At 54.0% G+C, this 11,691-nt stretch overlaps 1 protein-coding gene across 1 annotated transcript in view; it reads left to right on the plus strand.

The window, feature by feature from the left end:
- Positions 1 to 11,160, plus strand: part of SLC4A3 (solute carrier family 4 member 3) — a 34,039-nt gene extending 22,879 nt beyond the window's left edge. The window contains exons 12-23 of the mRNA XM_074145412.1: positions 236 to 420; positions 2,541 to 2,786; positions 3,106 to 3,292; positions 3,623 to 3,771; positions 5,220 to 5,414; positions 5,862 to 6,068; positions 6,670 to 6,759; positions 8,347 to 8,513; positions 8,892 to 9,145; positions 9,475 to 9,644; positions 10,121 to 10,294; positions 11,083 to 11,160. Of these exons, the coding sequence (XP_074001513.1) occupies positions 236 to 420; positions 2,541 to 2,786; positions 3,106 to 3,292; positions 3,623 to 3,771; positions 5,220 to 5,414; positions 5,862 to 6,068; positions 6,670 to 6,759; positions 8,347 to 8,513; positions 8,892 to 9,145; positions 9,475 to 9,644; positions 10,121 to 10,294; positions 11,083 to 11,160 (2,102 nt within the window). The remainder of the gene's footprint in view (positions 1 to 235; positions 421 to 2,540; positions 2,787 to 3,105; positions 3,293 to 3,622; positions 3,772 to 5,219; positions 5,415 to 5,861; positions 6,069 to 6,669; positions 6,760 to 8,346; positions 8,514 to 8,891; positions 9,146 to 9,474; positions 9,645 to 10,120; positions 10,295 to 11,082) is intronic.
- The last annotated feature ends 531 nt before the right edge of the window (positions 11,161 to 11,691 follow it).

An 11,691-nucleotide genomic window follows, 5' to 3' on the forward strand; every position in this document is an offset into this window, starting at 1 on the left:
AAGAATGGGATAAGTGGGAGAGCTAAAGAAAATAGCACTGCTTGGGAATGATCAGTGAACAGGACACTTAGAGCAGTCCTCAGCAGGAAGCTCAGTGCTGTGTCAGTGGTCTGGAGACAAGCACGGGACAGAAGGGCTCATGGAAACCCCCAAAATCCCTGTTCCCACTGTTAAAGGCAGGCCAGTACAGCTCACCCCAATGATTAACTCTGCTCAAAATGTTGCCTCCTGGCAGGTTGTGTGCAGTTCCTGGAGCAGCCAACTATGGCCTTTGTCCGACTAAATGAGGCCGTCTTCCTGGAATCTGTCTTGGAGGTCCCGATTCCCGTCAGATTCATCTTTGTGCTGCTGGGACCGAGCCAGGCCAACATGGACTACCATGAAATTGGCCGCTCGATCTCCACCCTCATGTCTGACAAGGTGAGGAGCTAACAAGTGATGATGCTGGCGCAGGTGAGTGAGCTTCAGTAGCTCCTCAGAAGTCAGTCCTGGGACAAGAGGGCTGAGGCCCAGGTGGCACAGGCAGGCGTGAGCACCTGGGATTTTTAAGAGCAGCCTGACTTGACCAAGGTAGGATGCTCCATTATGGAGGGAAGAGTAGGACAGACACTTGGCTGGGACAGAGAGTGCTAGGCTGGGTGAAGAAGAAGGCTATACATAAAAGCAGGAGCAAAGGACTGGCCAGGGTTGGAGGAATTGTGTTCAGTTCACGTTTCACAGAGAGGAGGGGAGGCTGAGCGGTGCCTGTGACCATGATGGCAGTCCCAGGCCACGCTGACAAGAAGACCCAGCAGTGGCTGGGGACTGCTCATCAGCAGTTTGGATAAAGCTTTCTAGCTGAGTCCCATAGCTGGGGTGTCCATACAGAGGAGCACATCCATGCAGGAGGAGAAATGAGGAGGCAGAAAGGCATTTCTGCCAAGTATGTGCACTGCTAGAAGTCTCCCATGTGGCTAGGTGGCAGGAAAGTGAAATTCATTATCCTGGTAAGAATTTAAAGGCAGAGAAGAGCCAATCTGAACACCTACTGTCTACATCCAGGACAGGAGAATCGGGTTCACAGGGTCCTTCTGGCTGGTGCCATGTAACTATAGCAGAATAACAAACCTGCCTGTCCTGCCACCAGCGCACTACTCTCCCACAGTGAGAGTCTGCTCAGAGCGGGTCTGAAGGTCTGCTCAGAGCGGGTGGGTTGTGGACAACAAGGGCTCCAAGCTGAAAGGTCCCTTCCCAGGAGTTGCACAGGGCTCAGCTGACACTGTGTTTTGAACCAGCAGAGGTGAAGTCCCATATTCCAGCTTCAGCTCTGCATTTGTGGGCTGATCTCGCTCATCTGAGCCTCTGCTCCTCTGTTGCTGGAAAAAGGGAGCCAGCTGCTGCAGCCATAGCAAGGTGACACAGTGGCTGGCGCCGTGGAGAGTACAGTATCATTTACAGTTTCAGGCTGTGGCTCCAGGGAGTCTGTGTGCTTCAGGAACCTTAGCTGTCCCCTACCTGCTTTACAGGCTGTTCACTTGTTCATCTTCCTCCAGCCCTTCCTCTGCTGGCGCATTCCAGAGGCAATGCAGCACTTCCACCCGTTTGCCAGCACCTCTCCTCGTGTCTGCAGCAGTGCTGTCCCCTCATGGTGTCCTTGGAGTCCTTCCTTGTCATCTTGCCCTTGCTGTCAAGAGTATCTTCCCTTTTCTGCCTGTTTTCCCTTGCATGACTTCCATCATGCTGTAGACTCCTATTTTCCTTCCCTCTCCCATGTTTTACATTTTTATGTCCAAGTCTCTCAAGAGTCTTATGCTCCCTGCTCACACGTCTGACACCTTGATTTTTGTGCTTTATCTGTGGTGCTTTAGGGCTCCACCAGCTTCTCTGTCAAACCCAACCCCAGACCACACCAGGAGGACATCAGTCTGTTGAGAAGTCCTAATTCTGAGCTGCAGGGACAGGGAAAGTCTTTAATCTCTGTGGTGCCTGGGTTCTGGTACGTCTCTGAGCTGAGGTTTGAACAAGGGCCCTGCCAGACCAAGCGATGGCGTGCAGAGCTTGTAAGGACAAGGTTCTTGGCCTGATGCGGCCACAGTGGTATGGTGTGAACAGTGGCACAGCCTGGCCAGATGTAGCATCTAGCTTAGGCAGAGAGAGGTACCAGGCTATCTGGGAAGCATGGATCTGATTTTGTTTGGTGGAGAGGTCCTACAAGGTGCACCCTGTGGTCTGGTGGAGCGAGCAGCTGGCAGATGCTGCAGGAGCATGATCTTGGGCAAGAGCAGTGGGGCTTGGGGGAGAAAAGCAGGAGCAAGGAGGTGACTGGAAAGGATGGATAGGGTAGGGAGGACAGACATGGGATGCGATGGGACGTTGGGTAATTGGACAGAAGGCATTCAGGAGTGTGGGTCACAGAGTGGCAGTAGTGAGACAGGTAGTGGGTTGTGGGAGTGGGACGTTACTGTATGGTCACAACAAGCATTGTGTTTCCAGGCTGCAGACAGCTGGGTGGAGTCTTGGTCTGACCCTTCTCCCTGTCTCTTTTTCCCTGCCCCTCCCAGCACTTCCATGAGGCTGCATACATGGCAGATGACCGTCAAGACCTCCTCAATGCCATCAACGAATTCTTGGACTGCAGCATTGTCATCCCCCCATCAGAGGTGGAGGGGAAAGACTTGCTCAAATCCATTGCCACCTTCCAGAAGCTGCTGCTGAGGAAGAGGAAGGAGAGGGAGCAGAAGTCCATGAAGGAGGGGACTGTCCAGGAAGCCAAAGGTCTCTCCACTCACATTTGGGCAAAAGAGTTTGTGCCTAGTCCCTGTGTGCCCCAGTGGGCCATCCCCTAGCAGAGGGGTGAGGAGGGCCTGGCTCCTGCAGTGGGCAGCAGGGAGGGAGGCAAGGGGGGGCAGGACAGTGGCTGTGGGCAGCTCTGGCAGCTGGGGGCAGCTGGAGGCGGTGGGATGCGCAGTCGCAGGAGACCCACCAGGTTAACACTGCTGGAGGAAGGTCTCCACGGCATATGGGGGAGAGGGACAGCCCAAGGGCGGACCTGCATTCCCCTGCTCAAGCCCTGCCCTCCATGCACCTCCAGAGCTGTGTGAAGTGAAAGCTGAGGAAGAAGAGGAGGAAGCTGAGGACGACCCTTTGAAGAGGACCGGGATATTTTTTGGAGGTCTGGTTCGGGACATAAAGCGCAGGTACCCCAAATACCTCAGTGACATCAGAGACGCCTTGCACAGCCAGTGTCTCGCAGCCGTTCTCTTCATCTACTTTGCTGCTCTCTCTCCTGCCATCACCTTCGGGGGACTCCTAGGTAATGGGCCTGCTTTCTGGTCTGCTCTTTGCACGCTGGGACACTGGCTGTGTCTGTGTGATGCTGTGCCGGGGTGGGCTTCGGTGCTGCTGGCTCGGGGACAGCGGCAGCGCTGCGCCTCCGCTGCTGCCTTGTCCCCTCCCTGCCGCTCGGCATCTCCAGCCTCGGCTCCCCAGGCTCCCTCTGCGCTCCCTGCCCAACGCAGGGGACCCCTGACTGATGGGACAGGGACCTGCCTCCTCCATCTGGAGCTGTGTCTGCAGCCTGCCTGCCTGCGGTGACAGTGCCTGTGTCCGGGCAGTAACACTCACACGTTGTTCTCTTTCCCAGGAGAGAAAACTGAGGGTCTCATGGGGGTCTCCGAGCTGATAATCTCCACCTCGGTTTTAGGGATCCTCTTCTCCCTGCTCGGAGCCCAGCCGCTTCTGGTCATTGGCTTCTCAGGGCCTCTGCTGGTGTTTGAAGAAGCTTTTTACAAGGTACACGTGAGGCGGTGTCTGTGCTTGGCACCCACGTGCTCTGCCCTTGTGCTGGAGAGGGCAGCTGACATTTCTCAGTTCTCCAAAGGGTTTGTGGTGGTGTGGCGTCCCTGGGTCCTGCCAGACTGCCCACAGCTCAGCTGGGGCTGGCCCAGGCTGTGCTGACCCTTTGCAGGTCATGCGGTAGGGACTTTGCCTCCTGTTGCTCTATCCCTTGGGCTGACCTCGTTAAGGTGAGACAGTGGTATCAGCACTTCTCTACCTGCTGACTGTGAGGGAAGCATTGTCCCCCAGCCCCGTGCTGCTGCCCATCCTGGCACAATGACCACTTGTAGCTGCATCCTAAAATGCTGGTCCATAATTATTCTTCTTGGGGCTTCCTTTGAAGACCATTTAGCAACTGTTACCTGTCTCCAGGTTTCCTTGTATGGGAACCCAATAACATTCAGTGTACCACCCCCACTAGGGACATCCCATGTACATTACTCCCACCTCTCAGGATGAGCCCAAGGGTGTGTGCAGAGATATCCTGGCCAGCCAGGATGGACATGTTTCTTTCTCAAGCAGCACGATCTCTTCACTGTTAAACACATCCTTGTGTCACCATACCTCCAAGCAGTGGGTCTAATCCTTCTCCTTTTTTCTGAGTCCTTGCATGTCTGGGTTTTTAAAGCATGGGTTTTCCTACCCCTGGGTTTTCACCTTGGTGTGTTAAGAGTTTGGAGCTGGTGATGCCATTGCACAGTGGGATGGTGATGGAGCTGGTGATGCCATTGCACAACTCTCCTGTGACCACACTTCTCACTGACTGCTTTGGCTTTGCCCAGTCATGGTGTATGAAGGGGTACCTCTGCCCTGTGTGAGGGCACCGTCTGTGGTAGTACCGAGGAAGGCTGCAAAGGGAGAGATGAGGTTTGTGCTGGAAGTAGCTGGTGCTGCTGTTTGTGGATGAGCAGAGACAGTGGAGATGGTTTTTTGTCTGGTGAGAGCCTGGGGGCTTTTCTCCACACACATACAACTGTGTGTATAGGCTGGGCATGGTCTGGGATCATGCCCCAGGTAGTGTACCCTTTATGCAGTGGCAAACAGCAGGCTGCTCAGGCTCTCCTTTGCGGGAAACAGGCTCAGGCTGTTGGGTGCATGGAGCAGTGGAGAGCTGTGTTTGAGTAATGGCACCTCCACATGGGTGGGATGGGGAGCCTCATGCATGGGATGTCTCCAGCAGAGAGTGAAGGAGGTACTGTTACAAAGACTGGAGTGGTAAAGACCTGCTTGGTGTGAGCTGGCTGGTGTTAATGCAAAGTCTGCAAATTTACCTGTGACCCCAGCCCTGAATTCACTGTCTGTGCTGGATGCTTTTTTCCAGGAAAGTCTGTGATCTTAATGGGAAGGAGACGCGGGAGGCAGCCTGAGGAACCATGAGTAACTCCTTCCCCTTTCCATTTCAGTTCTGCCAGACACAAGGCATTGAGTATCTGACAGGCAGAGTTTGGATTGGTTTGTGGCTCATCGTCTTTATCTTCATTATCGTGGCAGCTGAGGGAAGCTTCTTGGTGCGCTACATCTCACCCTTCACCCAGGAGATCTTTGCTTTCCTCATCTCCCTCATCTTTATCTACGAGACCTTCTACAAACTGTACAAGGTGAACTTTCCCCAGGGAGATGGGCTGCCATGTCTCTCAGTCCCCAAGGAACCTGCTGCTTTAGCGTACAGGAGGCAGGGGAACAGGGCCAGCACAGCCACAGCTTTCCTAGGCGCTCTGCAGAGCAGTTCTTCGCTGGCCTCTCATGCCCCAGCCCAGCTGGCCCCTGTGCCACCACAGAGGCTGGCAGGATGAGCCCTAATGTCTGTCTCCCCTTCTCTTCCTGCAGGAGGCATTAAAGAGGGGCCACTTTTCTCTCCCCAGCCCTCTCCAGCTGGGTAGGTTGTGAGGCGAGGTGATGGATGCTGGGATTGTCTGTGCCCACCATCTACCGCCCTCACCTCTCCACAGAGCAGGACACCTCCGCATTCCCCTGTCCCCAGTAGTGACAGTGCCCCCTGCCCCTCCTTGCGGTGACAGTGTCCGCTGCTTCTCTCGCCTGCCCAGGTGTTTGCAGAACATCCTCTGCTGAAGTTCTACCCACCGAACGTGCAGAGCGGCCTGAATGCCAGCATGCTCTCTGCGGATGCGATGTCGCTGGGAATCAGGATGCAGCCCAACACTGCTCTCCTCTCCCTCATCCTCATGCTAGGCACCTTCTTCATTGCCTTCTTTATGCGCAAGTTCAAGAACAGCCGTTTCTTAGGAGGAAAGGTGAGAAGTCTGTGGGACCTAGATGTTAAGGACAAGGGACATGCCAAACAAATAATGCTTCTTGCTACAGCCTTTTGTTCTCCAGAGCATTTGGGCTGTCTCCCAAAGAAACACCAGCTGTCCCTTAAATACCATGCAGAAGGGATGGTAGCCTGACTTAGGTTGCAGACCAGAGCTGATTGTTGATGATGGTGTTTGCAGTGTCCTGCTCCAGTGAGCTTTGCAGAAAAGTCCCCTGGACCTTGGGAAGGCTCCTTTCGCTGGATGCAAGTCTGTTAAACTAAAATATAGGAGGGAGAGCTTACAACTTGTTCCCTTTGGACATCTTTCTACATGCAGGGCACCTGTGTAATACCTGGAGCACCATCTGAATAGGCCAGTAGGAGCAATTAGCCAGTCACGTAAGAGTGGCTGGAGGACTGTGGCTATGTGGGCCCCATGGGTCAAGGCTGGGTTCCCTTGCCCTGCTCATCGGCAGTGTCGAGGTTTGCAATGGTGCTTGGCCCCACCTGGGGCTTTGCTTTGCCCCAGGTTCCCTGTAGCAGGGTGGGTGCATGTAGCCAGCCCGTTCCCTTTGCCAGTGAGGGTCTCTGTTCTGTAGGCTCGGCGGATCATCGGAGACTTCGGGATCCCCATCTCCATCCTGGTCATGGTGCTGGTGGATTACACCATCACTGACACATACACACAGGTAGGCACCAGTGCCGCCCTCAGAGCCCCTCCTGCAGCCCAGCAGCGATCCCTGTGGCCTGCTCTTGTGCAACGGGGGATTTGTATTTCCTGCCTCTTTAGTCATAAGTGTGCAAAGCAAACAGAGGTGCTCCCCTCCTTCTTGCTCCCACGCTGATGGGAAGCTCCAAGGGTCTTGCTGAGACTGAGACCAGAGCTACAGGGACTGGAGTACCCTGGTATCCCTCCAGTATTTCAGCTGTTAGTAGGGGAGGCTTTAGGGGACCGGAGAGACTCAGTGCAGTTAATTCCTTGTTTGTAACTCTAAAAACTAGCAGTCAATCAAGAAGACATAAACTGGTTATGCACGCTGAAGGGGTGGCATATAGGGTGGTTTCAGTGGGGTACTTGTCATGGGTTTAGTACCTAACATATTTATACTCTCCTTGATTATAGACTACTAAATATTTTGACCACTTTATCTCAAACACAAATTATCTCTTCCCAGTTTATGCACAAAGTTAAATGTTATCAAATAAATCCATCTCACAGGTTTACGTTTCTCCCTCCCTTTTTTTTAGTAGATGTGTAGTTATATCTTTTTGTTTTGGTATTTTTTCCAACTGACATCGGGGAGAGGGTGAAAGGTAGTTCTTGTTCAGCGTGCAAGCTTTTTATAAAGACAGCCCAAGGCTTAATGGAATCCAAATGCATTTTTATTCATTTAAATTTCAATGAAAAATCTGGTTTTACCAGACATTAGTAAAATCATGCACTTTGTTACATCCTTTTCATACCCTTCTACACTTGTACAATTAATATCAAAAGCATTATCATTTCAGTATTAACTCAGCATATGTACAAAGCTTTCTGAGAGAACGGTTCTTAGTTACACAGCTTAGCTCAAGCACAAGCATTCCAGGAATATTATTCATACTTATGCTGATTAACATAAATGCAAATCATAAACTCTTCCTGCAGTGCTCACGCAGGCAGATAGCAAGAACTGCTGAAGAGCAGCGCAGAGCTGGGAGTTCAAATGCTGATGAACGCAAGGTCGGGACGATGTACAGCTAGGAGTCTCTGTGTGGTCTCTGGTGGGAGCACAAACATGATATTCCCTCTGAACATGATCAGAGTGAGGTCATTTCCAGAGAATGTGGCCAATTCTGGGGTCCACACCGCAAAAACAATATTGGAAAAACGTCTTAGAAAAGGCTTGGAAAGTCTGGGAAGCCACCTCGGAGAAGAGCAGGGAGTTCAGAACACTTGATTTGTCCAAGCAGAGGTCAGGGAGCATTTTAGCCACGCAAGCACTGACATGGGAGTGAGGTTCCTGAGGGGAACATATTTCCTTGGTCTCTTGGACAAAAACCAAGAGAATTCCAGTAGCTGAAAGGAAATGAGACAGGCCCATGTTAGGGGACATGGGATTTTTTTGCACTGAAGAGGATTATCCATGAGAAAGTCCCACTTGGGTCAGGGTGGCTGTCCCATTATCTGAGATGGTCAGACGAGGGAGACCAGGAGGATCAAGGTTAGTCCTGTGTGAGGCTGTGTCACGTGTACGTTGATGAGTAACTGCTGGGTTTTGTGGCTGCACCACCAGAAGCTGAATGTCCCCTCTGGCCTGTCGGTCACATCTCCTCACAAGCGTGGCTGGTTCATTCACCCTATGGGCAGCAGTGGGACCTTTCCAATGTGGATGATGTTTGCCTCTGCCATCCCAGCCCTCCTGGTCTTCATTCTTATCTTCATGGAGACACAGATCACTACGTGAGTACCTCCTGCATCAACGCCAACCATCACAAACCCCTGGGCAGGCAAGGCTGGGATGGGTACTGGTGGCATTGGTGTGGAGATGTACCTGTCCCAATGGGACAGCAAGGGCAGGATCCTGGCCACTTTCTGGACTGTACTTTCTTGGGTTTTCCCCTTGTCTCTTGGCTCCCCTCCTGGTATACAGTGCGGTGGGGACCTGCCTTAGCCAAGCACAGGAGGAAACCTCTAACCTGAGGGTGACAGCCACCATCCCTCTCCTTAGCCATCTCCTTGTTGTCCCCATGTGTGCCCTCTCCAAGGAGTGAACGTTGTCCTCAGCCTCAGTGCTGTTCCTGTGAGGCTGGCACTGACCCGGGCTCTTTTTCCTCCCAGGCTGATTGTGAGCAAGAAGGAGAGGAAGCTGCTGAAAGGCTCTGGCTTCCACCTGGACCTGCTGCTCATAGGCACTATGGGGGGGCTTTGTGCCCTCTTTGGGCTGCCCTGGCTGACCGCAGCGACAGTGCGCTCTGTCACCCACGTCAATGCCCTGACGGTCATGAGCAAGGCCATCGCACCGGGAGAGAAGCCCAAGATCGAGGAGGTGAAGGAGCAGCGTGTGACCGGAGTGCTCATTGCTGCCCTTGTTGGTGAGCCTCTGCTCGGGTGAAGGAGTGAGGGGGGAGGTCAGGGCCAACCACCTGAATCTCCTGGCAGTGTCCCTGCCCCACCGGCCAGCCTGCACTCTGCCTGCTTGCTGCAGGCCTGCCCTCAACTACACTCAGCTCTCCTCTGGCAGCCTTTGATACCCCCCCATGGTCAGTTCATCTCTGCAACCCATCCAGCTAGACCCCTCTTGAGCTTCCTTTCCCTTGCACCTCGGGACAGACAGAGAGGAGGCGGGAAAGGGACGGAGGCCAAGGTGCCTTGTGGAGGGGTTGACGTGGGACATGCAGTGCCCTGAGCTCTGTCTGTGCAGGTCTGTCCATTGTGATGGGGAACATGCTGCGGCAGATCCCGCTGGCTGTGCTCTTCGGCATCTTCCTCTACATGGGGGTTACGTCGCTCACTGGCATCCAGCTCTACGAGCGGCTGCTCCTGATCTTCATGCCATCCAAGCACCACCCTGACCACATCTATGTTGTCAAGGTGAGCAAAGGCAGGTTGGGGGATACCAGTTAATGAGGAACAGAGGAAGAAGAGGCAGGTGAGGGGAGGATGGTGCTTTGCTAAAGTGATGTTTGGCTTGGTGACCCCCTCCTTGGCTGCAAGTTTGTGCCGAGAAGTAAGTGCAAGCCGTGCACAGAGGTGATACAACACTAGGAGAGTGTGCTGACAGGCTGCATGCAGGAGTGTATTGCCAGGATACTGTATGGATGCGCTGTTTATAGGAGTGATGCGTTGCTTGCGTGGGTGTAGGGACACTGCAGTGCCAGCTGGGTACTCTGCTAGGTTGCACAGAGGCTGATGGAGTTCTGCCTTGCTGTAGAGTACGGGCAGGTAGAGTGTGCAGCAGGATGGCGTTACTGTACTGTGCATCGCAGAAGGGTTATGTTTGGCCACTTGGGTCTTCATTAATCTCTGTGGAAGTATAATGCATTCTTAGGTCAGATTTAACTCCCTAGGTGAAGACCTGGAGAATGAATCTCTTCACCTGCATTCAACTGGCCTGCATTGTGCTGCTCTGGGTGGTGAAATCTACGGTGGCATCCTTGGCCTTCCCCTTCGTCCTCATCATGACAGTGCCATTGCGACGCTTCGTGCTGCCCCGCTTCTTCCACGACAGGGAGCTCAAAGCGGTAAGCAGATAACTGTCCTCACAGTATAGCTTGCAACACTGGGGTGAGGTTGAAGAGATTTGGCAGACTGAAAGGCTGAGAGATCCTGGGCTGGCAAAGCCTTGGCTTTCCCTGCTGTTGTCTGGGGGTCTTTGTTCAACAGCAATAGGTGGGTGGATGGATTCCTCAGAGCTTGTAGCCCTAGGAGTTCAGTGTGAGATGGATGGGCACCCTAGGGCAAGGAGACAGAAGATCCTACCACACAGAGGCCTGGAATAAGGGTTTCCTCTTCCACCTTCCTCCCCATTTGTGTCTCATTCATTAAGACACACCCCATTTTCCCACTGAGACAGCAGCAAGGACATCCCAGCAGCACACCAGAGCCCTTGGCTGCTTGGCACAGGAGCATGTAACCACAGTGCCAGGGTGCTGGCAGCTCCTCAAGTGCTGGCAGCTCCTCTGCTGCTGCCAACATCCTGGGCTCCTGTTGGAAAGCAGCCTGGAGCAGCACCCAGAAGTGGGTGCTTCCGGCAGGGGAGGAGGGAGGAGCTGTTGTGCTGGACCAAAGCTCCAGAGATGGGGCACTGTCAAACAAGGACACTTACAGGAAAGGGCATCAGGCTGGGGATGCATGGATGGGCATGAGGGGCAAAGAAAGGAGCCTGTTGGGAGGGGAAGGAGGAAGAGCTTTGCTCTTCCCGGCACAGCCCAGCTGCCTGGCTCGCTGCGCAGCGATCCCTTCATGCCAGGCTTGAGTCCATGCCGGGGGTGGCTGTGGCCTTCAGAGCCCGGTCTCTGCCTCTCCCCAGTTGGACTCTGAGGATGCAGAGCCGAACTTCGACGAGGACGGCCGGGACGAGTACAATGAGTTGCACATGCCTGTGTGAGCTGGGAGCTGCCCTCCCCACTCGTGGAACAGGCCGCTTGTGCCTGCTCATCCCTCCTAAGGACAAACTGGAGACTTGCTGTGAGTCACGCAATCTCTTGCCTGGACCAACGAATGGCTGTTCAATAGCCCCGCAGGAGGCAGCCATGGCTCCTGCTGCCCCATCGCTCGCTCAGCAGAGCCTGTGAGTCTCTCTCCTCTTGGACCTGGTGGACTAAGAGATGCCTCTCACACCCCAAAGCTGCGTGGGTCCCGAGTGCCCGTGGGTCAGGGGTCTGCTCCCTCCCTGCTGGAGGCAGCCTGTGCCTGGTCTCCAGGTGGTGAAGGGGAGCCATGCCAGCTAGTGCCACTGTGTCCCCTTCCGCTACCATGAAGCTTGGGTGTCTCAGCACCACCTGCCACCGAGCAGTCACAGGGATGGGCTGAATGCTGCCTGTGGGTGGCCATTGGGCTTCTCCCAAACCAGCAGCCTCTTTGGTTGGCTGGCAGATGCCTTGCTCCCGCTCCCTCTGCCTCCTTCCAGGAGCGCTCA

The sequence above is a fragment of the Numenius arquata genome, chromosome 3, assembly GCF_964106895.1.
Source record: "Numenius arquata chromosome 3, bNumArq3.hap1.1, whole genome shotgun sequence".
Classification (NCBI taxonomy): domain Eukaryota; kingdom Metazoa; phylum Chordata; class Aves; order Charadriiformes; family Scolopacidae; genus Numenius; species Numenius arquata.